This window comes from Rhipicephalus sanguineus, chromosome 5 (assembly GCF_013339695.2).
Source record: "Rhipicephalus sanguineus isolate Rsan-2018 chromosome 5, BIME_Rsan_1.4, whole genome shotgun sequence".
Lineage (NCBI taxonomy): Eukaryota > Metazoa > Arthropoda > Arachnida > Ixodida > Ixodidae > Rhipicephalus > Rhipicephalus sanguineus.
This window is the reverse complement of record NC_051180.1, coordinates 186,417,276-186,445,126: the sequence shown is the minus strand read 5'-3', so window position 1 is coordinate 186,445,126 and position 27,851 is coordinate 186,417,276. Positions and strand designations below refer to the sequence as shown.

The window sequence follows — 27,851 nt, the reverse complement described above, 5'->3', positions numbered from 1 at the left end:
ATGGAGGGTGGATTCTCGCTAGCTCACTCCTATGGCGGAACACCCGTGCCCTGGAGACTGCCGGGCTTGGTATATGCCGATGATATTGTTCTAATGGCTGACAATGTGGGAGACCTGCAGCATCTCGTCTCACTATCGGCAAATCACCTGAGCAAACTCGGATTGCGCTTCAACGCCAAGAAATCAGCGGTGCTGGTGTTCGCAGGCACGGACACATCTGCGGTGGTGTCGCTGCCGGAGGGTGGGCAGATTCCGTGAGAGATGAGTACAGGTACCTCGGTGTACAACTGAGCACATCGAGCCATGTCCTAGACATCCACGAGGAAAACATCCGTCAGACATCACGCAAAGCGGCGAACGTGTTGCGCAAGCGAAGTCTCTGGGGCTGCAACCGCTTCCTGCTGGTCCGAGAAATGTGGAAGTGTGTGCACGTCCCATGCCTCTCGTTTGCCAATGCTGTGCTGACCTTCCAGTCAGGAACTAGACAGTGACTGGAGCGAGGGCAGCGAGAGGTTGGTCGACTGGCGTTGGGCTGCCACGGGCGAGTTGCCATAGAGGCCATTCAAGGAGACGTGGGGTGGTCGTCGTATGAGGCTAGAGAAGCCAGGAGCAAGATCGCCTACGAGGGCCGCCTGCGTCTCATGAACGACCGCAGGTGGGCACGGCGCTTGTTCCGCTACACACACTTGACCGGAACGAGGATTGAATGGGCTGCTCGGTTGCACACCCTCCGCCGAAAGTTCCGGTTCTTCGCGAAGCCCGTGACGGCAACCAGGGAGTGCCAATGGGCTCGGGCCGTTTCAAGAACAAGTACGGGAAGAAGAAAACGAAAAGTGGCGGAAGGCGATGTGTTCCAAGACAACATTGACGGAGTACCGCAAGCACAAAAGTGTTATAGAAAGGAACGCATCTACGACACAAATGGGGTAGCGGCCTTTTGTTTGAAGCGCGGGCTGGGGCACTGCGAACACTTGTGTACCGCCGTCGATTCGACGAAGCTACCGACGACACGAGGGCTTTATGCCGGGTGTGCGAGCAGGAAGAGGAACCAGTCCCCCACCTTGTGCTACGCTGTACGTCCTTTGTGCCCCCGCCAGCGAGAGGGCACTACTCTGCCGAGGCACTGGGGTTTGCGCGCACGAGTGACACGGTGCCTGCACGCAGGCGATGAAACGGCTGGTGCAGTGAACTATGCAGCAGTTCGCACCACCAAAGCAAGGCTGGTGCGGTGGTGGCGAGCGACGCAGCGGCAGTGAATTAGCGTACAGACTTAATTACGGTGCTGTGAGTGTATGTATGTGTGTGTGTGTGTGTGTGTGTGTGGGTGTGTTTTCTTCTTTTTCGCTGGCTAGGGCAAATTAATCTTGCCCGCCCGATACAAAGGAAATAGCCCCAAGTCATCATCATCATCATAATCATCGAAAACACATTCATCGCTAGCAAAACTATTGAAAGTTTTTATGTTTTCCGTCTATGGCGCAGAGTTTCTTTTAAGTTGAAGATGGAGTTCCGAAAGAAAGCGGACGATTAGCTGCAATGGCTGTGCATTACCAGAATTAGACGGTGAAGCGCTCTTCTTTACTCCAAAAAGATCTTGTTGGCAAAAGGACTACAGCATCTGGGTATACAAACACCAACTGTACGGTGAGATTTTGGTTAGCGACGCCGAAGAATACAGGAGGCTGCTGCGAGTGTCAAGAGAGCAGTTTGTTCAGTTGCTGTCGCTCGTGGGACCTCGCATAGAACGACAGGACCCCGTGATGCGGCGAGCCATATCAGCGGAAACAAGGCTGCAGGTCGCGCTACGGTACCTTGCTTCGGGCAAGTGTCGCACGTCTGTGCATTTCTACTCAAAACATAGCTCCTATTTGTTGCATCCGAGACTGTTCAGTTTAACCTACGCGCAGACTTGGAGAGCCTCGCTTTTAGAGCCCGGCATTACGTTGTGTGTTGGAAAACGCCTGCAAGGTCTTGAATATAGTAGATATCTGCCAACAATAAATAAATCTTCATCGGCTAAATTACGAAACCATACGAGAAAAAGAAAAAAACAGCGCTTGTTGCTAGACCTATAATGGCAACCCTTGGCTAAATCTGTTGTGGTATTCCGCGCGAATCCGAATGCGAAAAAGAGCTTGGCATTTTCCGTCCGCGACGTCCGCGGACGAGGCACGGATGCACAAATCCGTGACGCGGGTCACGTGATGCGCCGTCCGCGCCGGAAAGACGGATTCGGTACGTCGTGTGGATACAACCCTAAAGGGGAGCCTGAGGCGATGCGAAGCCGGAGCACTTGCCACGATCGCGTTTCGTTGGTGTTCTTTGGGCATGCTACCGACCTGGCGTCGTGGAAACCGAAGAGGAACGCTACGCGCGTCTTGTCTTCCCTCTAGCCTGGCCGTTAATTCTCACAGGGCGAACGGGGAACGCAGTCGGCAGGCTTGCGAGAGGGGAGCAGCGTAAGAGAGGAGAGAGAGGGGGAGGGGACGGGCATGCGCTGGTGCTCATCGTGGCGTTGCGCAGGAGAGAATTTCGGTATGTCTAGCTCGCGTTTCAGGAGGAAGAGTGGAAAGGGGGATGGGAGAGGGAAAGGGGAGAGGGAAAGTGGAGAGGGGGAAAGGGGAGAGTGGATTTGGAGGTGGGGAGAGGGTATGCGCATGCGCAGTAAGGGGTGGTCACGCCGCACACCACCACCACCACCGATTGAACTCCGCATAACATACTTCGCATCTAATAATCAGCACCATAGCCTCTGAGATTAGCTCCGGCAGAACGCCTTGCAATCCGCGGCCGGAGCTAATCGCTGACGCCACGTGTGTAATGATCATGGTCGGCCTGTCCATTCTAGCGCGTTGCTCTCGGTCGGCGCCGCACCCTTCTTCGGTCCTCTTCTTCATCGTTTGTTCGCTCCCTGAGCACGTGCGCCCGTCTCATTTGATGATTAGTTGAGTGGTATACATAGCTAATTAAGTGAGCACATGCTAATGGCCCAGCTGATAAGCCATGTGATGCTAAAATCGCGCTAAATAAGCCACATCTTACTAAGACCATGCTAATTAAAGCCGTGTAATGATAAGAATGTTCCTAATTCAGGGCCATGTAAATAACACGATGCTAATTAGGCGCGCGCTGTTCAGAAATGGGCTAATTAAGACTTAGAATAACAGAGAGCTGAGCTAGTTGGTAAGTATTCATGCTAAATAGACAGGGCGTGCAAACACGGACACAAGAAAGAAGTCAGTGACACCACAAACGCCGACTAACACTGAAGAGACGCACAAGGGCGGAAAAGAAAGAAGGCACGAAAACTTATCTGCTCATGCCCATGCAACAGGCGAACCTATCAATCCGGCACTGGTGGCGGTCTACGTGGAAGATAACTGTTAAGGCATTTGATTCATCTTTATGCCAAGTTAATCGACGGTTGGCTCACGCATGCGCTACCACTATTCTCGATATGCGCCGCTTCAATCACCAGGCGCGCTTCCTTCATTTCTATGCCGGTACAACACTGCGCATTCATCGAATTTTGGCGTGCACTTACAATCGCGATAATGTAAAGATAGATTAGAAGGTGAGCCCCCTGTTAGTGATATATTATGTTCCAACAATCTCTGGTTAATGCATCGGCCCGTCTGTCCTATTCGAGAATCGAGAATCCGGCACGGTTCTCCAGAAGCGCAGCGACTGCGTTCTTGTTCCGTCCCAGATTTTGCTCCAGTGTTTTCGTTATGTTCTGCTTGCGATCTCCCAAGTAATAAACCATAGCCCGTGCATGAGTAAAACTCGCCAAGCTGTGCTGATACTCCCACAACTAAGCTACTCAGCTGCTCTGTGCCGAACATTTAGAATATTCCCGCGACTCACACGATCGTTTCATCAGCTGAAACTTTGGATACACAAAATCGATAAAAAGGAAGAGATAAGTTGACTGCGCTGGGAATTGAAGGCTCACAGGAAACTTTCCGCGTCGTGCTAAAGCTTTTAGCCAAGAAAGATATAAAGCGATACGCGGGCCTTCGGTCGTCGAGCGACAAAAAGGGAGTGAAGCTTCATTCAGCGCCTGCTTACAGAAGTAAAAGATTTGTCAGCGGCGCTTCTTTCTTGCACTGATTGTCTTGTGTAAGTTCAGCTGAAAACTCGGTTAGAACGCTTCTTTATTTGACTGCATGAATGGTACGAAGAAGCACGGCTGCAAATGAGAAGCAAATTAGGGTGGCGTATTGGCGAGCTGTATTCGCCAGCGCGTGAAGGCGGCGGTGCTGGTAACGCCCGAATTTTATGTAACTTCTCTGAAATTGAGAAGCTGCTCACATCCTTAATGTGGTTTCAGGTGAGTGACGAATACAAACTTGCGCACATATAAAACTGTATGTTGGACCTTGCCATGTATTTATCGCCTATTTTGCGGCGCCTAACTTTTAGGCTGATCAAAAACAAGCGCGTGAGCAGGAGGAACATTCTGGCTACTGAACAGCTGAGTAGCTTAGTTTTGGGAGTTCCTGCACGGCTTCAAGATTTCACTGATGCACGGGACAAGGTTTATTATTTGTAAGATCGCATGCAGAAAAGAAAGAAAACACTAGGAGCAAAAGCTGGACGGCACAAGACGCTGTCGCTGCGCGTCTCGAGAACCATACCGCATTCTTCATTTGCATTCGTATAAGTGGGAAGTTAATAATAATACCTGGGGTTTAAGTCCCAAAACCACGATATGATTATGAGACATGCCGTAGTGTAGGGCTTTGGAAACTTCGACCATCTGGTGTTCTTAACGTGCACCTAAATCTAAGCACACGGGCCTCTACCGCTTCGCCCCATCGAAATGCGACCGCCGCGGCCGGGATCAAAACCGCGACCGGCAAGAGGAAGTTAGCTTCACAGCAAAGCAAGCGCGGTTACTGACGACGGGGCGAAGGCCCCCACCTGCCACTCTCACTGCGCTTGCGCGCTACTTCTCCAAGCGCCCGCGAGAGCACTCCGCAGAGCGCTGGCCGCACGGTGCGGTTTTCAAGGTGGAAGTGGACGCCTCTGTCTCTGTACGCCGACTGGATGAGGGTAGCTGAACAGCATGCGGAATTCATATAAAGGGTAAAACTTCGAGAACTTCCACCATGTAAGCGGAAGATTATTTCTACTGTTTCACCGCAAAATAACTTGCTAGTCCTTGGAGGAGCTGCCTTAGATGATAGTCAGTGCAAAACCCTAGCCTTAGGTCCTAAATACTGTTTTAAGCCTAAGCTGAAACCAATAGACGCGTAAAGTTTGCCGCGTACAGTCACTAGACTCGTTCCTGAAGAAGAGCGCTCCCACTGCATTTCAGACTGCGTTGCTAGTATCAAGGGTTCTAATATTGCATCTCAAATGTCCTGATCCTATCCGGCCTTTTGGTTAATTAACTGTGTCGAGAAGAAACTCAGGCCAGTAATTTCAGATAAGGAAGGGTATTTTGTATTATGCCGGACAGTTTTGTTCTCAGAAAAGGCATTAACAGCCATAGAAAAGAATTTTAGGGACGGTAAAACTTAGGCATCAAGTAGTTAGGCAACGTGCTGTCGACCTTTTGTTAAGACATAACGTTGAGAGAATAGCTTGTAATGTCAAGAAGGCTAAATCACTTACTTTTAGATTTCTTTTTTTCAGCCAAAACACATAAGAACGAGATTACCGTTTCGAGCAATCCTTTCAGAACAAGGCACCTGGCAAGTCGCTGTATTTATAGGTATTTGCAGAAACTGCTTAACCTCTTTGAGTTTTCAGACCTTTTTCGTATGCGTAATTCTCAGGCGCCAGTTCAGTTCCTCTCAGAGGAGAACCCCCGGCTGTTGTAAAGGTTTTAGTATGGAGATTGAAGACCTGCATTACTCTTTGCCGGCATGAGGACTTATTAAATTGTGTTAATGAATGTAATAATTAACAAGGGCACGAGACGGTTTTCACCGATAAATGTGGTGTTTCCTACCGGAGCATTTCTAGAAATTCTTAAGGTTTTTCGTTATGTGGACGATTACTTGATTTTTTGTAGTGGTGAGGACTTTGAAACGGTGGTAACTTCAGTGAGCGAAAATTTGGATTAAAACGGAGGAGGGCTGAACTTTACTAAAGAGGTGCTTTAGAATAATGGAATACCATTTCTAGACATTTCCATAACGTTCCAAAAGAACCACGTGTGCTGGACGTATTCTCCTAGTTCTTCGAAAAACGCTGTTAAATTTTTCGTCGAAGCACTCGAAGGTTGTAAAGAACGGCATCGCCATGTCCTGCCTTAAATCAGCCCTCACCAAGTCGTGTGAGCACAAAATGAGTGATAGCTTTAACGCACAGGTTACGCGTCTTTTAGATGTACACTCAAAGAAATATCCGTAATCTGCCTATAGAAAAGCGGGTGTGTTCCTCATAACAATTAACTGACTCTCACCCTTCCGCAGAAAGCACGGATATATCACTAGTAGACCGGTAAAATTGGGCTGCATAATTTAGCATAAGGACGCTCTCTCCATCATGGCGGATTACGGAAGGCAAGTAGATGATTACATAACAAATGATCCCTCTGTATGCCGATCAAATTCGACTGTACTGTTCAACATATGGATGCTCCTTCCATCATGGCGAAACCTGAAGCAAATAGGTAATTACAATACAGATGATCCCTCTGTACATAAATATACATTCGTACAATTTTCCCTAACGTATATGGTCGTCACGTACCACCGCTATACGAATTCGAGCCTGCTACTGATGTTACTGTACAAAACTGTATTCCCTATTTCTGCGCCAAGCAGTATTTAGAGGTTTTATTCATCATATATCAAACTGCAGAGGGCGCACTTGCAATTATCAATCACCGTCCACCGTCCGATATAATGTTGTAACGGCAATATTCAGCCGTGGCTGGCCGTAGCCTTATCGACGCGCGCGCGCGCTGCTCGATTGGGCTCAACCTGGCTCAACCTGCTTTGTTCTTCCAAGCTCGGCGGCGTGGCTCAACGCTGTGAGGTGAGTGGCTGACTTTCCAAACTTTTTACCTTGTACTTATAGCTCCTACCGCTAAAATCAATCTGTTGTCGCATACGCACGCTCGCGCCTAGGAAAGGCGGGAAACTATATAGCACAGGCGCTGGACGTTTTTTGCTACGCTTTGATGTCCGCACTGTGCAGGTATAATTATTAATTATAATAATTCCTATCTTTGCGGTAGTATTGTATATGCTGTTTTTAGGTGGAGTGCTTAATGGGTGTAGAAAATGCAGCATTAATGAAAAATCGCCAAGTGGTTGGGATGTATGTGCCACAAAGTTCGCATTCCTAGTTTGGTAGTTATCACGTCGTGATCATTGTTTCTCCGCCGTAGTTGTATTACGCCATATTTTGCACATGCGCCGCGTATTAAGGAATGTAATATGAGGTATGTGATCCAGGAAAACGTAGCGTGCGACAGCATCTGCATGTTAATGGTTCATGACTTGTTACAGGCATCTCTGGCGGCGGCGTACAAGTTGAAGTTCACGTGGCACAAGTACACAAGGGTAAGATTTCTTTTTATTTATATCGTCATATTGTTGGTCGTGGTCTCGGAACCGCGTATTGACGTAGTTCCGAGACCTTGTCTCAAAGTGGCTTCTTCGTCACGCTGGGTGGCCAAGTTGTGCCGCCAAGTCGAGCTGAGCAGTGTGGTCTTTAAGCGCATTTTTAAAAATTTATCCATTCTGGGCTAAACCAGGCCCGTAGCCAGGAATTTTTTTCGAAGGGGGGGGGGGGCACTTGCTGAAAACCTTGACTATTTGAGAAAGAAAAAACGCCTATTTTCATGATTTATTTTCAATGTGTGACCATGCATCATCAAATTTCGGGGGGGGGGGGGGGGGGGCGAGCCCCCTGGGACCCCCCCCCCCCTGGCTACGGGCGTGGCTAAAACACATAATAATATTTGGGTGGTGTTGTTAGAAATTAAACATTGTTTCTTTTATAAGAAGATACGAGAGCAGTGGGCCACGCACAAAAAAAAATCTGGCAAATCACATGTACATGTGGTATCGATGCAGTGTGATGCGGTCAGAGAGGACCTGCATTGTTTGGCTTTCAGACAAATCAAGGCATTCATTCAATGACATGTCGTTCACTATTGGATACTTGGCATGCATGCATGCCTGCATGTTCATTCTGGTATGTACCATGCTAATGAAATGTATATGCTGGAATATACCACGCATGACTTTTCATTTATGTTTGTCATACTCGTACTGTGCCAGTTTTGGTATATAACAAGCTAATGAAACATGTGCTAAAGCAACAGCACTTTCATGTGAATCATGATGTTACATGACATGCATGTTATGATTTTTATGTTACAACCAGTCCCTTGCATTCGTCATGTACTCATATCGTGCTATATCAATTTTGGCATATATCAAGTTAATGAAATGGCCACTAGCACAACCAAGGCCGCATCATGTAAATCATCACATACATGACATGATTTTCATGTTACAACCAGTCATTTATGTTCACCATACACTAATGTAGTGCTGAAAATTCCCCCAGAGCACCAAGACCATTTCATTGTAAATCATGACATATATGACATGCATGCGTGACATACGATTTTCGTTTTACAACCTATATTTTACATTCGTCATACACCCATGTCATGCCATACCATTTTGGTATTTATCAAGTCAACAAAACCGTGCCACGACGAGCAAGAATGTCGTGGGTGCCTAGATAGATAAATACTTTTAATGTGCGTCTGGTTTGCTAAGAAATGGTTCTCATTTTAGTATTTACTGTATGTCTTATTTTCTTCTTGTGTACGTGTTGTTTCTGGTGCCGAGTTTCACGGTGTTCAAGGTGCAGGGAATGCTTCGCGCGTGCATAGCCAGGAGGGAGTAGGGGGGGGGGGGGGTCTCAGCAGTATTATACCCCTCTGTGCTGGTGCATGTACTGCTAACTGTGTTGTGTGGTTCTGACTTGTGCTGGATCACTTTCCGGTGAGCCCTTTCTTTGTGCTGCCGGTGGCAGCAGCTGCAGAAATACGACTACCTGGCCTACCGTTCGAAATTCTGGGCACTGCCTACACTCCCCATTTGGGCCAAAATTACATTCCATCAAGTTAGGTGGCAGCTGCCGGATGGCAGGGAGCCCCGATTCATGAGCAGCCCATGGTAGAAATAGGTTACACACTTTCACCATCCTTTGAAACCATTCAACTTCGTTATTGTTCCTTCTCTGACAAGGGAGCAGCAACACTGACAAAAACTGGATTGCTCAGTGAGGTATTTGAGTCATGAGTAGAGGCCGGATATTTAGGCATTAAAGAAGTGTTTTAGGTGCGGAAAATAGGCAGGCAAAACAACTTTTTAGGCCTCCAATATCGTAAATATAGGTACAATAAATTTTTACGTAAATTGAAGTAATTTCCAAAAGAAGAGGTGCGTGACCTCTATTTATAACAGGAAAAACAAAAAATGTTATTGTTTAAGGTGCTACACAGGCAAGCAAAACAGTTGAATGTAGCCGTGCGATTGTCCCTTGTCCACGCACCGCTTTGCACGACACGGTCTCTCTGCTTATGCTGTAGCATGGTGAGTCAAGTGTTCACTGTTGAGGTCAACACCACACCTCTGTGCCTTTCCTTTTCGGCATGACTGAGGAAGGGTAGGGCAAGAGGCAGTTACCCAGGTCGCTAAAAGACCAGAAGGAGGGGATTCTTCCTATTGACCGGGTTGAATCACGTAGAACCAGTTTGTCCCCTGGTGTTGAACACCTTAAAAAGTAAATTACAAACAAACAAAGCTGCATGCACAACACATTTTTCCTTTCTTCTTTTACTCTTCACTCTCTTCTGACGGCTCTCTGTTATTCCGCCCGGCGCGTCCCATTTCACTGCTGCTAGTGGTTGTTTCTGAGAGTTGGTTGAACTAGACGACAAGGATGAACCTCGTAGATTTCTGGACAGTCAATGTTGCACAGTAACATGAGTAACAGGCTCAAACTGCACCGGGAAAGCGGAACTTGAGGTTAATAGTGTTATATAGGTGCCAGTTCTGAATATAGGCATTGATAGGCAATGTAAAAACACTAAAAGCCCTCCTTAGCCTCTAATTCATGCTCATATATCAAAGTGGCACGATAGGAAATAAGGAACAAAATAGGCATTCGCCAAATATCCGGTCTCTAGTCATGGACCAAATAGCTTTGTAAAGGCCTCCAAAAATGCTAATTCAATGAGATGAAATGCTTGCCCTCAGCTACATGATCTGCTCTGAGGAGCGAACTTCACCTGACAACATGAGAGTCGCTGCTGTTGACAAACTCAAGCTACACCGCAGTGAAAAAAATTTGCAAGTCGGCTTTATGCTTTATGCAAGGTTCGTTTTACAGCCAAAAAGGAGTACATAGACAGGTTCCATCTGTTTCGATTGAAAGTGCACTAGAACAACAAACGCTTTTCATATATTGCTGCAAGACTGTCATTCCTCATAGTCATGTGCAGTGATGGGCTCCAGGGAGAAGAGGGGAGGATATGCCTGCAGCATAAAGAAAAACGTGGAAACAGAACGTTGGGGGCGAGTATTGAATGGGAAACAATAGATCGTTCTGCTAGTCTGACCGAGGTTATTAGCTGATTGCCACGATGGTGAAGGAGCTAGTAAAGTTAGTGTCTTGGGCGAGTTAGCAATTCATATCGGCATGATCGCACGGTGCATACGAAGCACGACAGCAAAAACAGGACTCAGTGCCTGTGTTGTGCTCTCTCCTCATTCTATTTGCGAGGTACAATCATGTTGAGTTGCTTGAGCGTTTGCCTCCAACACTCGAATTCATGTAATGTACTGATATAAACGTGATGCATTGAATTGTTCGAGATGCCTTTCCACTTGAGCATTGAGCGTCATAAACACTTTTGCACTTGCCAACTGCATTTAGCCGCTATGGCCTTTAAAAGGTTAATTCAGTGCTTCATCTCGTATTGCTCAGGATTATACCTGTTCATGGTATGGCCACCTGTGAGCCAACATGCAAAAACCGCAACCGGCGTTTTCGAAATGCGACACCTGCAGCTAGTGTGAACAAAGTATGATAGAATCTTAACTTTTCTTACCTGAGGGTGGGAGCCACACGCTGACATCTAATAGTGTATCTTATTTTACTAAATGCCGACTGTACTCTCACATAATCTCTAAATATCAGAACCTCACCCTGTGATTGACTACAGTGTTTGGTTGACATAGATTGCAAGAGTATCCGTGAATTGCCTTGGACCGCCCGTGGACTTCATCTAGGAAACCGTGCTGTATCTGTTTATTTGTATTGTAAGGCATATGGCTGCAAAAAAAAAAAAAAAAGAACGATGCTTCTAAACTGCTTAGCTGGTCCAAAAGTGGCACGCAAAATCACAAGACAGATGGAAGTCGTAGCTATCAATAAACACAGAAATTCATGATTGAATTATGCAGAAATACATTGCACCAGTCCAAATTCACTTGATCTGAGAAGTGCTGCCACGGCGCAGGTGGAAAGCTAAAGTGTGAGGCCCGTTCACTCATCTCGGCAGTTGATGCAGTTTACACACTTTTCCTGTGAGTGCTTGCGAGCCTGTTGGTGGTGCTTCCATGCTTGAGAAAGGTCTGTTGCACATTTTTTTCGCCAAACTATGATGTTCCCTCAAGCTGATATACAGGCATCATCCAATCTGCCCTGTATACTGGACACTCTAAATGAAAGGAGTATAGTACCTAATATTTATGTGCTGTAGATGAAGTTCATGCCATAGTTCACGTGGCATTAGCTTCTACCTGGACACTTCTTCCTTACTTGTTTTCAAGAAAATGAAATAGGGATTCTGATGAGGAGACTATTGCGGATCAGAGTGGCTCTAACAACAGATGTTGCAAAAACACTTTTGGCTAATGCAATGACTAGCCTGTGAAAAGGGAAATTGCCATTCCCAGCTAATATTGCAGGCAGACTTGCCCACTTGTGAAAGTGGGTTTATGTCCATAATTGCGCTTGGTCATTTTCAGAAGCTTCACAAATGTTAAGCTGGCTCACCTTATTTTTGTGTCTAGCCGTAGGGTTGCTGCTGTGGACTTTTGATTTTCCAGCATGCTACTGAATTGCTATTATGCTAAGAAAGTTACTATGTATGATAATGCCAATTTAATAAGCCACAGTACTGCGAGGCTACTTAAAAGGCCAACAGCACTTTTGTACATGAAGGTAGTACATTCAGTAGGTGTCGTTTTTCTCAATAATTTTCATGGTAATCTCATATCGAAGGCTAGATACAGTTTACTCAAACCGGTAAGATGTTTAGTTGCCTCTTTTGACTGGAAGCTAAACAATTTGACAGATGCACCTGCCTGTTTGGGTTAATTGTTCCAAGACTTTAGAACGGCTCCAAGCAAAAAAAAAAATCTATATGCACATTAGGTTTGAAAAATGGTTGGGTATTTCTTTTCTTTTTTTTTCCTTTTCTGTGAGGTCGTCTTCTGAAATAATTGATCTGGATAGGCTGCTTCTTGGAGTTGGTGAAAATCGCTCTTTCTTTCCTTCCATCATGTTTCAACATGTGAAGCGTTTCAGTCCTTTTGAATAAGGCATTCACTACGGAAGCTTCGAGTTTTGCCAGGTGGGTTGAATTGAAATAAAAGTGGCAGCCTGCATATACTGGTTTGTGGTAGACCAACAAAGGTAGCCTCCTCTTAGGCTTGCTAATTGATCAAGGAATCGGAGTGATCTGTCGTTTCTGCATTCACAAGTAAACTGAATATCTAGTTTAAGGAGTTTAGGTGGCTGAGTAAGTTTTATTATTTATGGTTTCTCTATAATTATGTGCCTGGGAAATGCCTGGTTTCAGGTGAAACGTGCTGAGGGCTCTTCGTTTTTCATAGTGATGATGAATGATGCCCTCACTGGAGCTCCGTTTATCTGTGGGGAAGCGCCAGTGAGGGCCTTAATCTTGTTAAACATGGCCATTATCACCACGAGAAATGAAGAGCCCTCAGCACATTTTAACTGAAACAAAGGCTTCCTCAGATAAATAAATTATAAATTATAGTGATATCACAAGCCAAACGCTTACTGAGCTATTGATACTTCGTACTACATATTCAGTTCACCTGCAAATGCAGAAAAGACTGATCACAGCTCCCATCCCTTGATATATGACTAACAACCCAAATAGGAGGCTCTCTAAATATGTCAGTCAACCACAAACCTACATATACTGGCCTTTACTTAAATTTCAGCTCGAACCATTCGGGAAGCCAAAAGCATCAGTAGTGAATACTTCAGAAGAAACAAAGCAAATTGCATGTTGGAATCCCACAGAAGGAAAAAAATTAGCAATTTTCACTGAACTCTGAAAATACAGCCTACCCAAATCGCTTCCTTCGGAAAACAACACAGCAGAAAAAAAAAACATTTCCAAGAAATGCTCAATCTCCCTGTTTCCCCAGAAATGAATATATTTCTCCATGTGTTTTAGGTAGCAGTGCATGCATCAGGCAAATCTTAAAAGAAAGCCTAATTGTAATGCACAGACCAATGAACACATCCTATAGCTTCTACTGGCACCCAAATACCATGCACCAAGACAAAACTCAGTAGTAGTCTACAAAATGGAAGTGCATACTCTCAGGCAGCATACACAGGCGAAATGAAAAAATCCACCAAAAGAATCCAGCGACACAAAAACTGTCAGAACCTGCTCTAGATTATGCAGCCCCCTAGGGAGACATTAAAAAATATGCAAACTACAAAATTGCTTTTCAAGAAACGGGAACTAGCTGCTGAGACCAACCAACAGAAACTACTATTGTGGAAATCTGCGTGCACTCATAACCCCAAGAACAATCTTATCGGCTTCAAAGGAAATCGTCCCACTGTTTACATGCTTGTTCTACAAGCAAAAGTAAAATAGTGAGACCATGAACAAACTGTCACGTTTCGAAACGCATTTAAAAGGTACAGCTTGCCAACTCTGCAGTCATTCTCTCCTGAAAAATAAACAAAGTTAATTCTAAAGCTTGGGGAACTAAACAACCCCCTCCCCCCTCCTTTTTTTTCTTTCTCTTTTTTCTTTTGTTAGAGCCATTCCAGTCTTAACTGTTTCTGACTGCGCTAAATTTTGCAAAAAAAAAAAAAAAGCGGTTGCTGCTTTTAGGAGCAGAGTTTGTTTGCAAGAGGCTCTGCTGCTGTTGAATATCAACTTTGCTGTGTAACATTCAAAGGCCAACAGTGTTTGTGTGTACAACTGTGGTACATCAATTGAGAGGTATTATTTATGTCTAAAGCGGTGTATCTGTGAAACTTTTCGGCACAAATCTTGCTCTCGTAAACCAACCAGACTGCCTCTAAAGACAGTTTTGTTGGTTTATTAGTGTACAAATATTTTGGCCATTGAAAGTAAAAGTTTGCTTCGTTATTGCAGATACAGCTATCGATCATGCCTCTATTGAAGATATGGAGTGCGGATCACACAATAAAAAAGATGATCACCGCTGAAACAATGGCTGATGTTATTGAGAAAGCAAAGGAATACGGGATCTGCAACTCATGCAGTGCAAAGGTAAAAACTTGAAATGTGCAATCTCTTGCTAGCTATTTTCTAACCAAGAAGTTTGTAGGCATTTTTGGGTGTTTACATTGTTACACTAGGCTGCTGCTTCTTGTCAGTTACTAATGCAGCAGCAAGTGGCTAACAGCTGCACCAAATTATATTGAATGTGTTCCTTTCTGCCTTCCCACCGTCAAACAGCATTTGAGCCAAAAATTGCACTCAGCTTATGTGACAGAGGCCCAAACTGCCTTACTTGTAAAGCCGAAACGAAAACCTTAAGTACATCATAATCATGATGGTAATGAACTAAGTGGTCACAGCTATTCATATATAGCTGGTGCAATTTATCCCATGTGTAGCAGTTATTTTTTGAGTTCTTCACTAGCTGGTGTTCGTGTTCAGCTACTGTGCAGTTAATTTCCTCACATCACTGTGATGGCGAGCATGCCAAAGAATGTTTTCAGGGGGGGGGGGGGGATCAGTGCAGCTTGTACTTAGTCGCGCAAGGCTGGGTCACAGCAGAACTGCTGGGCACCTAGCTGATCTGGCTTGGCTAGGCTTTCACCCTCTCACCATCCCTTTCTATATTGTACTATACATGGCTACGCTTGCTCTCTCCTATAGTGCATATGTGCCACAGAAATTGGAAAGTCTCACTACTCATCGCACTGGTTAAGGGAACACTGTAAGGGCCATATGTTTCAGCTTCTCTTGTTAACCATCTGTACCAAGTGCTAGGGCAGTGACTGAGCACGTAGCGGTTCATGGTGATCATTTCCTATCTACAACACACAGCAAACCTTGACCATGACAGTTCTGCTGCAAAAACAACTTTGGCAAATGTTTGGTTGTACATTGCTTAGCGTAGTTGTTGACAGTGCCACTTCAGATTTTGTAGCAGGTGTAGCTCTGCTTCCACTCTTCAAAGAAAATGAACATCACTGATAACTTAAAGGGACACTAAAGGCAAATATTAAGTCGACGTTGATTGTTGAAATAGCGGTCCAGAAACCTCGTAGTGCTACCTTTATGCCAAGGAAATGCTTATTTTGAAATAAAATCACATTTTAGTGGTCCGCATCGCGTTAGCGCACTTCAAATCACCCGCCTGAAATCAGACTTTCATACGTCACTGCTGCCGTGCCCAACGTTGCCCGCCTTTACTGCGCGGCCGCCGACACTAGTAGCAGCAGAGCAAAAGTAGCGGGACCCACAGCAGCAGCAACGGCCATCGAAGCTTGCCGCAATCGCCGCTATGGATGTGGACGGAGAACTTGACAACGAGACATTGGCTTGCGACGCTGGGCTGTACGCCGTGGCAGTACGCGATGCCGAAACTACCACCAAGACGCGACCGCGTGAGCGAAGCAGGGCGCCGGGCGAAGCGCAGTTCGGTGAAAACGGAACCTTTGAACCACACGCGCCGTTCCCCATGGCAATGCCACAGAGGTTTTTTTTCCCCTGAATCAAACGGAAACGAACAAACAGCATTTCATTACGTCTTTTGATGCATGGAAGGTTCTTTTGTTGCTGCTAGATTGATTACTAGTGATTTATTGTAGGCAGACTCCCACGTCATCGGGATCACTTCGAAAATGTCCCACTCGTGGCGCTCATCGTGTGATACATTTAGCTTAATTTCTCGGTAAGTAGGGCACTGCTGTTGATAATATTGCCATTTTAGAAGTTGTCATACATTGAGCTTTCACTCTGACATAAATTGTTATTTGCCTTTAGTGTCCCTTTAAGGAATGCTGCATTCAAGCTGCTGCGCCACAGAGCCTTGGAAGCAAATATGTATATAGTGTGATGTCTCAAAGTGTGCGCCAGCTTCGAGTTTTCACTGTCTCTCCCAAGTAACTTAGTTTGTTCCATTGACAAAGTAAAATGTTTGTTTCAACAACCCAACCACATATTCCCAGACAAAACAAATATCTTATACAGTGAACTCTCAATTGAGTGAACTTCAAGGGACCCAAGGAAATAGTTCACTTAACTGAAAGTTCACTAAACTGAATATTCACCAGAATATGGAACAACATTAGGCACAGCAGACATTAGAGTCAAAAGTGTGAAATGCAATTTATTTTGAAAAGAAATCTGTAATTTTCATTTGGACTGGTGCCCTTAAAGCGCAAGAAGAGACAGCTTTCCAGAGAGTCTACATTTCTGTGCACTGCCTCTGGCACAGCTTTTTGCTAAGACACGAAGTCTCGCAACTTTCTAACATAGTCTACTGCCTCGGCTAGAGTTACAGGATTTGAACCTGCCTCAGCCGTTACGACTTCCTCGTCGCACTATTCTTCTTCTGGTTGATGTTACAAGAGCGCACGGCGCGCGAAATGCGCTGTTGTTTCCTGAAATGAAGATGGCCGCACAATACCGATTATGCCGATGAGACAGACACAAAAAGAAGGGGCGAACTGATGCGCACGTGGCTCGTTTTCGTCACCCGCACGGCCGCTTTGCCTCGGCGCCGCCGCATGCACAAGCGATGTCGCGCCGCCGCCGATGGATGGGCGATTAAGTGGCGGCTCGCATCGGCTACGCCAGTGCTGCAGTGCACAAAACTTCGTTGAATTCATTTAAAAAATGAGCCTGGGTCTGCGGATCAAGTTCGTTCAACTGAAAAATTAACTATTCTGAAATTCGTTTAACTGAAAGGTTTTTGCAAAGAATGCATAAGAAAATCGCCGGGGATTTTCTAAAAGTTCGTTATTCTGAAATATTCGTTAAACCGACGTTCGTACAAGTGAGAGTTTACTGTAGTCATTGTTTGGCCTATGGTGCTATTATTTTGCAACAGGTGTTTCTTGTTGATTGGATGGAACTTGAGGAAACAGTGTTCCAAGAAGTTGTTGCTCAGCTACCAATGGACCAGAGGATTTTCATTGTTGCAGAAATTGTGCCACCTGCAAGTCCTCCTGTGCAAGGTTCGTTAAAAGTGCTTTTACTTGTAGTTGACATTAAAAAGTGGTATGGCAAAAAACAGGACTAAGAGATTCATATACTAGGGGTGTGCAAATATTCGAAAACTTGAAATAACGAATCGAATAGCATTCTATTCAATTCAGTACTCGAATCTAATGGTGCAAATTCGAAATACCAAATAATTTTAGCATATTTTTGGAACAATCAGCAACGACGAAAAATGTTAGAAGGAACAAGTCGTTAGAACAGTGAACGGTAACATTTCCTGTTTTCATCTTTGAATTACCCAGATGCACACAGCCAGAGAAAGATAGCAGTAGCAAGAAAGAAAAAGAAATAGAAATAAACAGAGACAAAAATGAGATAGGAAAAAAAAACAAAGAAAAAAACAATGAAAGAGAGGAAGAAAGAGAAAAAGGCCCAGCTTTGTACTTCCTTCGTGCTTGGCATCACTAGTGCGAAGCTGCCTTATTTTTTTTAAAAAGCTTTTGATAAAGTACCACCTTGAATGCTGTAGTCACTGCTATATTTCAGCCTGCAGTTACAAAATATTTCAAATTGCTGCTGTATAGGAGCTTGCCTTAGTTTAAATAATCGTGTTTTTTTTTTTTTTTTTTTTGGTCGGTTAGAAAGAACCGTAATGTCCCTTTGTTGACACTTGTGAATGTTTGTTTCAAATCAAATGTCGAATTTTTGGACAGTTTTGAAAATTGCAAACTTGACCAGTCTAGGGCTGCTTTGAAGATGGTTGTCTTACAACTTGGAAGAACTGTTCGAACAGTATCTAATTTGTATTCATATTTGATTTGGTGTCATCACTATTCGATCCTTATTCAATTGGTTCTAAAATTCACTATTCGCACACCCTGAAGGAAATAAAGCGTCCTGATGTGTAGAAAAAGGGGTTTATTTACAATAAACCGCAGCCTGACTCCGTGGGTTGCTGCTGTTGTGCACGGTTCCAAAGCACGAGAGAGTTCTGTTCTTTGTCGATCTTGTTCCTACAAACTGCCCTGCGTGCAGGTGAATGGGGGTGATTCCACGAGAGATCGAACATGCCTGTCCGGTCGCAATTTTTGTTTTGCCTGGGTTTTTTATATGTTATGTGGGCACATTCAAAGTGCGCGGAACTGAAAACTTTATTTCCAAGAAACGCTCCCAGCGTGCCAAAAAAATATTTGAAGGTGGGGGCGCGTGCCTCCTGTTTTTGCTCACTGCAATGTTTTCGGATTTCACGGCCGAATTTAGCGCGAACTATAAACGATGTGTCGAAAATTTCTTTTGCTGGTTTTAATACGCATTGCTGTGACTTACATCCATGCTTTTTTTATGCCGTCCTCAAAAAGAAGAAAATGTGAAAAAATGAAAAACACGGCCGAAATCAAAAAAGGGTCCTAAGTTTGAGGCGCCTTGGCGCCTTTACTATTTCAAACAGAAACTTGAAAACAGTGTCAACTATAGAAAAGAGCTTTTGCAACATTCATACTGAAGATCAGTTTCCTATGGGCAGCTGAAAAAAAGAAAAAAATAGTTAAAGAAGCGAGCTTTTTCAAAAAAGTACATTTTCAAAAAATAAAATAAAAAAAACTCCGGTCTCAATTCTGACGGCAATTTTTTATCGAAGAGCGCTTATGTCAATTAACACATGGTCTTAATATCATATGTCCTCATTTGCTTTGTTTACGAGATATAACTGGCCAAAATGACCCTTGCTGTGAGTGCTCACTTCAGTGCGACTGATAGTTGTCATCAGCTTGCATTGCACTTAAATCTAGTTTTAATTATTTTCCTGCAGTAAAACCTTGCTCTGGTGTCTTGTCGTCAAGAAAAATGTATTCTCAAACTTTAATTGTGTCTAGCGTGTGGGGGGGTGGGCTGTTGCCGCTCTCTAGAGGCCAAACGCGTACGCAGTTTGCAGCTTACAACCTCAATTTACCCCGCCAGTATTCGCTAATCAGAAGCACGCGAGACACCGCGAACATATGGTTTAGGTCACTTTGTCAAAACTCTCCTTGCACACAGAATAAAGCATCTGTATGCAGCGAAGGCCAACTTAATCTGCAACTAAATGCCACAATCTGCAGGCTCGCTGTTATGCAGTTGTTTTCTCACTGCCTGCTTGCTTCCCTTCCATTACATGCATTGTACGCTTTAACCATCTTCCCCATTCGACGCACACTGTGCCTAAACAACATTTGTAAAAAAGTTAGTTCAATCATTTCCGAGCCGTTTATTTCACTTCCCGCTATCACATGTTTTCGGCGTCGCAGATAACGTCTTCCTGTATCATCTCGACCTTTACCTCAGCGTTTCAACAGCCAGAAAACGTGCGGTGCGGCATGATTAAGCCATGAGTGGCCGAAGCTGCCCAATTGATGATGTTTTGTTGCCACTTTACTAAAGTGCTTTCCCATGTCGAGGACAGCAGAGGTCATTGGTGGCACCAGAAGGACATAACCCTTAGTTTTGACAATGAGTGCGGCCTACAAATTAAATATTACAGCCCAAAGCATTTAGACACCCTTAGTCATAAAATGTTAAACCGTAAGCAGTTCTGGAAAGGCATTCATGACAGCTGCGCAGATGTGAGATAATTTGTGCGGCGCCGTTCAGTATAAACGTTTCGACTTGCTCTAGGTCTAGCTGTTCACTACACGCGATGCGCGCGGCCCATGGCTACGTCCGATTGTTCTGTGCCGATTATTTACGCGTTCACAAAAAGAAGATTGCTGAGGAAAACGTCTTCGTTGCGCAAATTTTTTTTTCTTTGCTCTTTTTGTTGTTGCCTACCTCCAGAAGCTACTGTCATAGGCTGAGGATCTTCGCGACACCTGCGAGGTCTGCTTGCATTGCTTTAGGCTCCTCAAGGAAAACCTGTCAACATCTAACCGCGATGAGGTAGACCAGGCATCCCTTCAGGAAGAAGAAGCGGTTGATATCTTGAACAGGCGCGCCCATCTTTCCTCTGATGATTGTAGGCGAGGTTGTAGGCGGCAAACTGTTTACACGTGAGCCATTTAGAGGGCGGCAGCAGCCCACTTTTGCACACGCTAGACACAAATAAAATCTGAGAACACATTTTTCTTGACGAAAAGCCACCAAAGCAAGGTTTTGCTGCAGCAGAATAATTAAAACTGCGATTTACGCACAATGCAAGCTATTAACAACCATCAGTCGCACTGAAGTGAGCACTCACAACAAGGGTCACTTTGGCCAGTTATATCTCGTAAACAAAGCAAATGAGGACATATGATATTAAGACCGTGTGTTCATTGACATAAGCGCTCTTCGATAAAAAATTGCCGTCAAAATTGAGACCGGAGTTTCTTTTATTTTATTTTTTGAAAATGTACTTCTTTGAAAAAACTGGCTTCTTTAACTATTTGTTTCTTTTTTTGCGCTGTCCGTAGGAAAATGATCTTCCGTATAAATGTTGCAAAGGCTCTTTTCTATAGTTGACACTGTCTTCAAGTTTCTGTTTGAAATGTTAAAGGCGCCAAGGCGCCTCAAACTTAGGACACTTGTTTGATTTCGGCCATGTTTGCCATTTTTTCACACTTTGTTCTTTTTGAGGGCGGCATAAAAAAAGCATGGGTGTAATTCACAGAAATGCGTATTAAAACCAGCAAAAGAAATTTTCGACACATCATTTATAGTTCGCGTTAAATTCGGCCGTGAAATCCTAAAACGTTGCAGTGAGCAAAAACAGGAGGTACGCGCCTCCACCTTCAAATATTTTTTTGGCGCGCTGGGAGCGTTTCTTGGAAATAAAATTTTCAGTTCCGTGCACTTTGAATGTGCCCACATAACATATAAAAAACCCAGACAAAACAAAAATTGCGACCGGACAGGCATGTTCGATCTCTCGTGGAATCACCCATGGGCGTTTAACGGTAGTTCCACTCGGTAGTCTATGGAGATCTGATATTCGAAGAATGTTCCATAGGGGTCTGGGCTTTCTCAACCCTTGTAGGAGAACGAGTCGCCCTTTTTAATTCTGTAGTACGATGGCGCTAAGTTGGAGCTTTGCTTCGACTTTGAGGCATGTTGTAGTAGCCACGCTGTGATGCGGTCAGTAGAGTTTGGCATACAGTGTGGTGGGCATTCATGTTCTTCATAAGCAAGCCCTTTGGGTCCTGTTCGTCAGACAAGGCCAGATTCATGGCCGGAAGCTCCTCTTGTTAAATATTCAGATGGGTTCTTCTTCATCTTTACTGTGGAAGAATCCAACATGCTGCGTGTGTCGTCTAGGCGAGAGGTTGCCTGAAGCGTGAAAGTTTGGTGTTGCTTATTCGCAGTTCTTTGCTGAATGAATTCTGCACCATTTCCCGGACTAGACGACAATACATCTGTGTCAGGGTGCCATACCAGTCCCAAGGCTTTCGGTACTCTTTTCAATTGTTTGAGTTGTAACCGCGGAGGTTGCGTAGATTGCATGCTAAAGAAGCGTAGGTTGTTTGAAGCCCATTTGTTCAGTTTCATAGATGCACTTGAGAATATCTTCATGGCTTCTGACTGCAGCTTGCACGCGTCTTCGACGGAGTCTGTTTCATTGTTTTCCTCCTGGGTCTTCTTATGTCCATTGAATTTTGTTCCCATAATTTCTAAATCACTGGTTGTCTCTTGTGATCTTATGGTCTGTTACTGCCACTTTCAGTACAATAGCCTCATTGCAGTGCATGAAGATAGCACAAGAGGTGACTGGTCCATGTAGAGCCCAGCCTAGTGTGGTCTCGACAGCTTTGAGTCGGTTGTCCAAATTATGTACGTTTCCCATGACAAATGACCAGTACAAGTCTTTGCCGATCAAGATGTCGACAGCGTTTGGGCTTTGACCTTGATCGATGTCGGTGAAGTACTAAATAGCCTTTGTGTTTGAGCTTGTCGATGAAATCTCAACTTGTTCGTGGAATGGATTGGTGGCCGATCATTGTCATGATTAGAGCTTTGATTCGCAGTGACTTGCAACCACGTACTGAACTCAAAGTGACAAACGCGCTGGTAGGTGTTCTCGTCATGTTGTCCTTCAAGATATCCCTCTGCAAGACTCTCGTGATTGAGTGCTCGACACTGCGGACCCGAAGGTCGCGGGATCGAATCCTGGCCGCGGCGGCTGCATTTTCGATGGAGGCGAAAATGTTTGAGGCCCGTGTACTTACATTTAGGTGCACGTTAAAGAACCCCAGGTGGTCTAAATTTCCGGAGCCCTCCACTACGGCGTCTCTCATAATCATATGGTGGTTTTGGGACGTTAAACCCCAGATATTATTATTATTATATGAGTGCTCGACAATGTTCATTCCCAGCCAATCGCTTAGTCGCGAAACTGCACTGACTGCCTCTATCGAATAAAACTCAAACTAGGCATTTACTTTCTGGGCCGGCTGCCTAAGCAACAGCTGTTGGAGGCATACACACCGTTTGGCATTGCCAGTTCCAGTCACCTCCAGTTGCATTGGTTTTGGTAATGTCGGGACCGGTAGTCAAGGTCATCATCAGAGGGTCGCACATTGTTTCTGCATGGTGCTTATTGCACTTTGTACATTTAACCTTTCACCTGCAATCTTTTGCTAACTGATGTTGCAAGGTACAGCGGAAGCAGCGATCGGCTCTTAGTAGTCGTTTTTCTTTTGCTCAAGAGGAATCTGGAAGTCTCACTGCTCTGTATAATGGGTAGTCGAGTTGCAGAATAAGCAGGCATTCTCTTGAGGAACTGGTTTTGCAGATGAAGCCAAACACTCCGTGGTTGAATGTTGAGCCACGAAGAGGATGTCGCGCTACTGCGAAAACCTTTAACTTGGCCCTTTGACGCATCCTCCTTTACAGAAACATATGGGACTGTTCTTTCTCGAGTCTCTGTTTCTGTTTGAATAAAAAACAGCAAGGACTTATTGCTCGCCTTCTGTTCCTGACTGTGCTTTCCTTGTTGGCCTGTGCTTCCACCTTGTCCTCTTTTCTCTGAACCTTGACGTTCAGTGGTTTTGTTGAAGTCGAGGGCTATGCTGTGAGGAAGCACTGTCAGGAGGATGGTGTACAGCATCAGTGGCGTAAATAAAAAAAAAAAAATGAGAAGGGGGGACAACATCTCGTCATGGTAGCAATTTTTTTTATAAATATAGGTGTTATTTTTACTTATATAAAATTAGATATTTTTTGAAATAAAATTAAATGGTGAGCATGGGTGCCCAGCTCACGTAATTGCATTGTTTTATTGAACCTTCTCTGAAACCGGTCGAGCGACAGTTGCAGTTTCAATTGTCTCACACAGCAGAGGGGTATTGAACACAGGACCTACACACTACAAAATAAACAGGCATTACAGAAAGTTCAATGCACTATACTTAACTGCCAAGCAATTCAAACATATGATGTTTGAAAAATAAATCTGAATTGGGGGGACATTTGCAAATGGTGTCCCCCCCCCAGGCACCCCCCCCCCCTCCCCCGGGATTTACGCCAGCGTACAGCATTGCGGAATAATTGTCTTCCAATACACCGAGAGTCTTGAGGGCGCACGTCTGGGACTGCACCATGTTGTAGAGGTATCGAAGTCCTCGAAGATCGTTGAAAGATTCCACTAGTTGCATGTCGATGAGTCACTGCATGTGAGCCTGAATTATCACATCAGGCTTGGCAAGGCGCTGTTTCAGAATGTCCAAGGCTTCACAATAGCAGCTTGCAGTTGCTGAAAGTCCCGTGATCGCCAGTGCCGCATCGCCGGTAAAAACCGAACGTAGATAGGTGAACCTGTCTACGCTGGAGAGTCCATTGTTGCTGTGTATCAGCTGACTGAACTGCTCCCAAAAAGGTGTCCACAGTGAACCAATGGTTGGTCATCGAATTTCATTAGGTCGATTTTCGGAAGTTGGATAGCGGGCTGGGCGTGCGTTGCACGGGTTCGGTTGACAGTAGTGCACGCTTCTTGGACTCCTGAAGTTGATGTATCCGATACCAGAGTTTCACAGACGTCACTGTGGCTCGATCATTGTAATCCACAACCCGGTCAAGCTCTGCCTGAGCTTCCATGGTTGACAGCAGAGGGACGATGTGGGAGTCAGTTGCTCTCAAGTCGGTGTGAAGGTGTTTGAGGTGTTCGTTAAGGATGCAAAGCTCCTCTTCTGTAACACTGTCTTGAGTGAGCATTGCTTCTATCTTGGTGAAAAGGGCCGTTAATTTCAATCTCTCGGCTTTGCGCTTCAGCTTGAGTGTTTCCATGTTTTGACTCAGTCTTGAACTGCTATAGGTTGGTACGATGAATCCATAGGCAGGAAGGCGATTACCTTGCACCTGTATCTTGGGTCCATCGATGTGGTTCACTGTTTCGATGAGTTTCGGCACCACTTGAAGGAAATCAAGCCTCCTGATGTGTACAATAAGGAGTTTATTTACGATAAACCACAGCCCGACGCCGTGGGTTGCTGCTGTTGCGCGTGGTTCCGAAGCACGAGGGAGTTCCTCTCTTTTTCGTCACTCTTGTTCCGACACACCCCTAACACATACCCATATTAGAGCTGTATGGGCTGTGCATTGTGTGTCCTTGTTTTTCATTTTACCTCTCCAAGCAAAGAAGGAAATCATTTCTGCCATGCATTTCTTTTCTGGCTTCACTAATTGTGGGCTAAAAGTGCCTTCATAGTGCAATTTGGAATTTCATGCATCAATTATACAAGGGTAGGGGAACTTAAGGACTTGTTTTTCTTTGTTAGACACAGCTAGACACAGCCTGAACTAGAACCAACAGACAATCAAGCCAAGGAAAGTATACGGGACGTTATTTGTAGTAATTATGCTATAAATGTGAAGAAATTCAAGTGGATGAAAAGAAAACTTGCCACCGGCAGGGACCAAATTTTACAAGTGTTGTTTATGCATAATAATAGGCTAGCTTTTATGTTGTTCATGTTGCCATAGTTCTACAGCTTAGCAAGCAGCAACTTTGAAACATGCAGTTTACATAACAGGCTTTATTGTGAAAGTGTAGTGTATATATACGTTGAACTGCACCTGCACAGTTGAAACAAAATTGAGTCATATCCATAGGCCGGCAAACTCACTCATGAGTCGACTAACTCACTCAGATCGGACCGTGAGTCTGAGTGAATCCAGGTGAGTATTATTTTGGTGAGTGAGTACGAGTGAGTTCAGCTGAAGAAAATTTTAGTGTTCGAGTCCGAGTGAGCCCTAAGCACAAAATATATTTCTTGGGTCAGTCTGACTGAGCTCGACCTTGCATTGCCGACCTGTTGTCCTATCTACTAATCTTCGGCATTACTAAGAGACTTATATCGGTGTACATTTATACTCAAGTCTATTTACACATGTCAGTGCACGAGTGTTCATGTGCCACCTCAATATTTATTGAACAGAGGTGCGAGTTTTTTTTTGGGGGGGGGGGGGTGCCTTGACCTCCCCCTCGCAAACTCTTTCATGGGAAGTTCTTGATAAAATGTCTTGTGTGAGTCGCTTATTTCATAAAAATGTCCTTACTGGATTGAAACCACTTATATGTATTTGAAGGTACAAGATCAAAAGGCACATCGTAGAGCACCGATTATGTGGGATATTGCCGTTAAAGCGCAATTTTAATTTTACAATAACGGGCTCATGAGTTGACTCACTCAGGCTCACTCAAACTCAGGTCAAGCCGTGGGTATGAGTTTGAGTGAGTCTGGCTGAGTCATATGCTGGTGAGTTTAAGTCCGACTGAGTCCGGTTGAGAAATTCAGTGAGTCTGAGTGAGTCTGGTTGAGGAAAATTTTGGTGAGTCTTAGTACGAGTGAGCCCTTAGAGCAAAGTATATTTCTTGAGTTAGTCTGAGTGAGCTCCAATTGTTTTGCCGAACTGTGGTCCTATCCTGGCGTAACTGCTGCCACTGACTTTGTGAGCTATCTGAGCTATTCTCCTGTCTAATCAGTGGCTGTGTGAAGCTCAGTGATCATTTTAAATAACGTCTATGAATTCAGAGAGATGATCTGTTCAAACAAAATCTGGAGCAGAGCTTTGTCTAACATCGTTTGCCAGGTAGTAAAAGAGGCCAGCATGGCAAGAAGGCACGAGGTACATTTTCCATAAACTTCGAAGTTTCAGTTAAAAATATATATTCATTCCTTTTGTAGCAGTCACTCATTCCACTGACAAATTGCAGCTTTTAACTTCTGGGTGTCTGACAACATTAGAGCTTCGATGCAGTGAGTTAGTTAAATGAGCATGCATTATGGGGCTCTATTTGCCGCTACTACAGATTAGGCCTAACAACGCTGGAAGCTAGCAAGCCTTCAAATTTTTGAGCTACTAGTATGGTAGTGTAAAAGCTTTGTACTGACATGCAGAGGTGCGGCGGTGGTCAGAGGTTGCGGTGCTCAGGTGCTGACTCGAAGGTCGCAGGTTTGATCCTGGCTGCAGCGGTCTCATTTTGGTGGAGGCAAAATGTTAGAGGTCTGTGTACTGTGCTATGTAAGTGCCCGTTAAAATACCCCAGGGGCTCGAAATTATATTGGGCCTTCCACTACGGCATGCTTCATAATCATATCATAGTTTTAGCACGTAAAAACCAGATATTATTATTATTATTACTTACTTACTTACATGCAGACTTGCTTTACTGCTTGCATTTTTGTGATTTGTGTTCGTAGTAAACATTACTTTTCTTGTTTCAGACGTCCCAGAATCAAACAGTGCACCTGTACGAGAGCCAACCAGTGACATCAACATCCATGTATCGACAGAGAAGCTTCCCAAAGATCTTCAGGGTGCATTGAGTACAGCAGCATCTCCTCTTCACCCTGAGCATCGAAGGGAACTAGTCCGTTGTGTTGTTGATCAAATGTTAGCTGTGTGCTCTAGGCGAAGAAGAGAACTGATTAGGAGTGTGGCTGAGGAAATAGTCAAGGCATACTCAGCTACTCTTGAAGATAGGAGCATCAATGGCTCCTTGCTTCGCCGTGGCTACGACTCATTTTTTCAACAACTTGAGGCAAGAGTAGAAAATATTCATCAATGCAAGCGAGGAATCCCATCATCGACTCCTGTGTCGACGCAGAAGAGCGCAAAGATGTCGTACGGCTGCATGAATTGGCAGCCGCGGCCGGTTTTACACACTGATGAGCTTGATGAGAAGCAGCAATTTCTTCAGCGTGAAGTGTGGAAAAGTCCAAAGGACATGGATTTGTCTTTGGCCATGGTGTACATGGAAGATACATATGGAGCACAACGGCAATTCATAAACAGTGGGAGTCCTGTGCACCATGCTACAGAAATCAAGAGAGAGTGGCCACTGTTGCTTCACCGTCCCTTCTTCTACAAGCACGTTGCACAACTTCTTGGAAAGGTTGCCAAGGTATGAACTGCATGTCACTTC

At 44.7% G+C, this 27,851-nt stretch overlaps 1 protein-coding gene across 1 annotated transcript; it reads left to right on the top strand.

Annotated features, from left to right (window-relative positions):
* On the top strand, nt 1-27,836 carry LOC125758662 (uncharacterized). Its single transcript, XM_049416098.1, has 6 exons — nt 1-241; nt 313-404; nt 7,473-7,526; nt 14,435-14,572; nt 17,370-17,496; nt 27,151-27,836. Exons 1-6 carry the CDS (start codon nt 1-3, stop codon nt 27,834-27,836), a joined length of 1,338 nt encoding a protein of 445 aa, XP_049272055.1.
* Nucleotides 27,837-27,851: the final 15 nt, after the last annotated feature.

Excerpts from the sequence above, each read along its gene's own strand:
- LOC125758662 (XM_049416098.1), top strand. The coding sequence starts at position 1 with ATGGAGGGTGGATTCTCGCTAGCTCACTCCTATGGCGGAACACCCGTG. Across the intron at positions 14,573-17,369 it reads GCAACTCATGCAGTGCAAAG|GTGTTTCTTGTTGATTGGAT; the intron begins GTAAAAACTTGA and ends ATTTTGCAACAG. Across the intron at positions 17,497-27,150 it reads TGCAAGTCCTCCTGTGCAAG|ACGTCCCAGAATCAAACAGT; the intron begins GTTCGTTAAAAG and ends TTCTTGTTTCAG.